Source organism: Urtica dioica, chromosome 4 (assembly GCF_054948205.1).
Source record: "Urtica dioica subsp. dioica isolate 48M chromosome 4, U.dioica_male_clone48M_v1_H2, whole genome shotgun sequence".
In the NCBI taxonomy this organism is placed as follows: domain Eukaryota; kingdom Viridiplantae; phylum Streptophyta; class Magnoliopsida; order Rosales; family Urticaceae; genus Urtica; species Urtica dioica.
In genome coordinates this window covers 47,544,573-47,548,695 of record NC_142759.1, presented here as the reverse complement: position 1 = coordinate 47,548,695, position 4,123 = coordinate 47,544,573, and the positions used below count along the sequence as shown (strand labels likewise).

Sequence of the window (4,123 nt, the reverse complement as noted above, 5' to 3'; positions counted from 1 at the left end):
CACTTTAGTGCCCATTCGTAGGCGTCCTTCTTCATGGTGCACCATAAATAGCCCTGTTTGAGGATCTTTTGCGTGAGCGAGAGTCTCGCGGAGTGGTTTCCACAGATGCCCTCATGGATTTTGCGGATGACTTTCGTCGAATCAGCTTTGGACGCTAAGGCCTTTAACTTTTCGACATCCTTGCGGAGTGGAATAACCATGTTTGTAGAGTATGCCTTCTCTTAGCATGTATTTGGACACTAAGGCCTTTAACTATTCGTCATCCTTGTGATCTTCAGGGACTCCCTCTTCTAGCATGAATTTTGTAATTAGGCTCATCCAGCTAAAATGAGGGACGTCTTCCATTACCCTAACTATGTCTGGTGAGACGGACCGTCGGGACAATGACACTCGATAGGGACAGTCCCCAATCCTTCTTTGTCGATCTCAAATCCGAGGTGAGCAAGGGCATCAGCCTCGAAGCTCTACTCTATTAGGATTTAGAGGATCTCAAACCAAGAGAAAGTTTCGAGCTTTAAATTTTTTTTGCCAAGTAGGTGATCTTGTTGGGCTCATTTGCTGCGTAATCACCTTTAACCTGGTTCACGATCAGTTACGAGTCGCACTATATATGCAGGTTTTTCAGCTTTGAGCTTTTGCAATAGATCTACCCTGACAATGAGGGCCTCATATTCTGCCTTATTGTTTAAGGCGTGGAACCCATATTGGGGGGCGTACCTTAACTTTTCCCGTTCGGGATTTGTTAGTACAATGCTGGCACCGACCTCTCCGAGTGTTAGATGCTCCGTCAACGTGCAATTCCCATATCAGACCTGTTGGATCCATCTTTCTCCTTCTAACCCAAAATTCATTGGTCGTCTCTTCTTTCTCTTTTCTCATGTTAGGAGTGTAAGAGAATTATGCTATGCAATCGGCTAAGGCTTGGCCTTTGATGGCCGTTCTTTGTTGATATTCGATCTCATACTCGCTCAATTCATGGGACCATATCATCATGAGACAATGTCCCTCTTTGGAGAGCTTTACTGATTGGGTGCTTGGTGCGGATCAGGATTTTGTGAGCTTCGAAGTACGGGCGTGGTTTCTTTGCCACCATTACGAGTGCCAGAGCTAGCTTCTCGATTTCGGTGTATTTCAGCATCAAGTAAGGCCTTCTTCACGTAGTTTATTCACCATTAGACCTTATATTCCTCGTGGTTGAGCACAACAGTCACGGCTATTTCGGACACGACAAGATACATGTAAAGCATCTTGCCTTTTAGGCTTGGAAGTAGGCCTTTAGCTGACGATGTAGCCCATGAATTTTTTAGACTCCACCCCAAAAGCGTACTTATTAGGGTTGAGCATCATCTTGTAATGGCGGAGGATTGTGAACATCTATCTTAGGTTATACACGTGGTCATCGGCTTACAGGCTTTTGACGAGCATATCGTCCTTGTACATTCATTATTTTCCTGATTTGTTAGGCGAATATTCGGTTGACTAGTCGTTAATATGTGGCTCTTGCATTCCTAGGTCCAAAAGGCATGACTTTGTAACAATATAACCATCGATCTGTGACAAAGGTTGTCTTAATCTGATCTGGCTCATGCATGCGAATTTTGTTGTGGCTCAAATAGGTGTCCATGAAGCTGATTGGATTCTTGTCGTTCCAGAGGATCTAGCTACAGGAGAACCAGGAACGGAGAGCTTTCCCCCCTTTTCCACCCGACTCTTTTCTTTGGTCTTAAGAATGCTGGTTTCTGGTTTTAAGAATGAGTGATTGCCCTTCTCCGACCCTTACTGCCCAACCTGAAAGCGGACAGCTAAAGTGTTCCACTTATTGAATAGGGTTCTATGGTCGGCTGTGGCATCGGACCAGTTTTTCGATGCGCGGGAGAGGGAAACAGTCTTTAGGGCAACCATTGTTAAGATCTTTGTAATCTAGGCAAATGTCATTGTAAGCCAATCGATTACCCTTAATTGGTTGAGTGTGGGCCGACCGATAATGACATTATAAGCCGATGGTTGGTCAACCACTAGGAAATGAACCATGTGGACAATTTAAATGTACTTAGGAATTCCGAAAGTGGTTGGTAAGTCGATGGTAAAGTATGTCATAACTCGCCTCTATTGAACCCAAAAAGGGGTATTCGGATTGGGGTTGGGCGTAACCCCCCGAAATTCATGTGCTCCAAGCGGGTCTTCAATATTATGTCGACAGAGTTGCATTTGTCGATGAGGACCCTTTTCACCATATTATTGGCCAGTTGGGCCTTGATGGCAATCACGTCATTGTGCGGATGAATAACTCGCTTTGCCTTCTCATTGGCGAAGTACATCATCTCGTGAGACACGGATGGGAGTTCCTCGTATGTGAGATTGATCTGCTTAGCTGTGTCTTCTTGTGAGGCGGCCCTTAGGAATTTATTCCTTTGCCGGGGTGAATCAACGCCTTGTGAACCACCCAGTATGGTGGTTACCACGTGGAGTTGTGGATCGGAGGCTCCTATGACTCTAGCTTGGTTGATGATGGTGACCATTCTTCCTCCCTTGTTAGAATGTGGTCTACTCGGGGTAGGATCGAAGGCACTGATCAGAGAAAACGTGAACACCTTGAGTCCACCCCGTTGAGCTGGTAGCACTCTTAGGTCAGATGACCATGTTCTTAATGAAACAACCAGTATTTGGACATGTGGAGAGTCACGGGATCTTATTTGAAAGACATTAGTTTGGCATCATTTTCAGTAGTGTAAACGTAGAATATTTCCTGAAATTATTCACAAGTTGCGGTTTCTGGGAAGTGGATGGTTGATTGTTGGAAGTCTGACCTCACATGTTTTTCCTTTTGCGAAAGTCGCCTTGTTCATTGCTAGGTTCGTCTCGGCAACGGGAGCTTTGGTTGTTGCTCTTTCCTCCGTTGAGGCAATCTTCGACTCCCATAAAGTTTTTTGCTTGTGTCATACGCCTGGCCATGGTAGAAGGGACATGACCAACGACACATTTTAAGAAGTCGCTTGTGAGCAAGCCTTCGATAATTCTAGCTATCGCATCCCCGTCGTCGAATCGATCGACCTTATTTGATTCATCAGTAAATCGAGCGAGATATTTTCTCAAGGATTCGCCAGTCTCTTGCCTGATGGACCATAGGTACATCTTGGTCTTCTTTTTTTACCATAGATGTAGCAAAGTGAACACGAAGATCTGAGAATAAGAAGAATAGAAAGTAAGTAGAAGGGCACAGAGGTGATGCCTCTGGCTCTGGTGATATTTATTGGTCTGATCGCTATACTTGAGATGGGGGCACTTGCGAAGCCTGCGAGCGTGTGCTTGACTTCGGCCCATTTTGGATGGGCTTTGGAACCCTTTGGGCCTTGATAAGCTTTTTTGTGACCTAGTCCATTGGGCATTCTTGATCCGATATTAATCACAAATTGCAACTAATTTAATGTTTTGAGTTTTCTAAGGCGACCGATAACAGTTTTCTTTGATTTTATAGGTTTTCATGAGCTAAAACTGTTTTGAAGATCATTGAGCAATTTTTGGGTGATTTGAAGACTTTTTGCAAAGTTTAGATCCAAACAAGAAATATGGCGCATTCTTCTGCATGACTTGGGATTTTGAATTAAATATTTTGTTTGTCCAATTTCAGCATTGGATATATCTTTCTTTTAGCTTTCCAATGCATATTTATTTGAAAGAATTGAACATCGGAAAAAGAGTTTATTGCCGTTTTAAACAACACTGCATGCGCGTCTATAAGCATTATGCGGGGTCCACGCGCTAACCATGCGTCGCGCGCCCACGAAATCCTATCCTGGCTAATTAACCATTTCTAATCGTTTTTTACCCTAAGATCTCATCTAAGGGTCCAAATACCTTCGAAAATCACCAAAATCTTATATACACAAATTTATATCTATCCCCTGCGTTTAATCGAAATGTTGCGATTATTCTCACAGATTACTATTTATAGCATGTTATAAAAATGTATTAAATCTAATATCACTGCAACAAATTCACATTTCTCATGCGGAATGGTATTAGGTGCGACATGTCGCACCTAAATGTCGCACCTAAGCACATATTTGGTGCGACATGTCGCACAGGATACTCATAGAGATGACTAAAAATTTCGCTAATGTTT

The 4,123-nt window shown here is 43.4% G+C and overlaps 1 protein-coding gene across 1 annotated transcript; it reads right to left on the bottom strand.

Moving 5' to 3' along the window:
* Positions 1-2,093: 2,093 nt before the first annotated feature.
* LOC149401722 (uncharacterized) lies at positions 2,094-3,132 on the bottom strand. Its single transcript, XM_089610856.1, has 2 exons — positions 2,813-3,132; positions 2,094-2,643 (listed from the first exon to the last, which is right to left on the bottom strand). Exons 1-2 carry the CDS (start codon positions 3,130-3,132, stop codon positions 2,094-2,096), a joined length of 870 nt encoding a protein of 289 aa, XP_089466982.1.
* Between the last annotated feature and the right edge of the window lie 991 nt (positions 3,133-4,123).

What these genes read in the sequence shown, in the direction of transcription:
- LOC149401722 (XM_089610856.1), bottom strand. Translation starts at nt 3,132, where the DNA reads ATGTACCTATGGTCCATCAGGCAAGAGACTGGCGAATCCTTGAGAAAA. An exon ending in TTTCGCAAAAGGAAAAACAT is followed by an intron (nt 2,644 to 2,812) that starts GTGAGGTCAGAC and finishes TGTTTCATTAAG; the next exon opens with AACATGGTCATCTGACCTAA.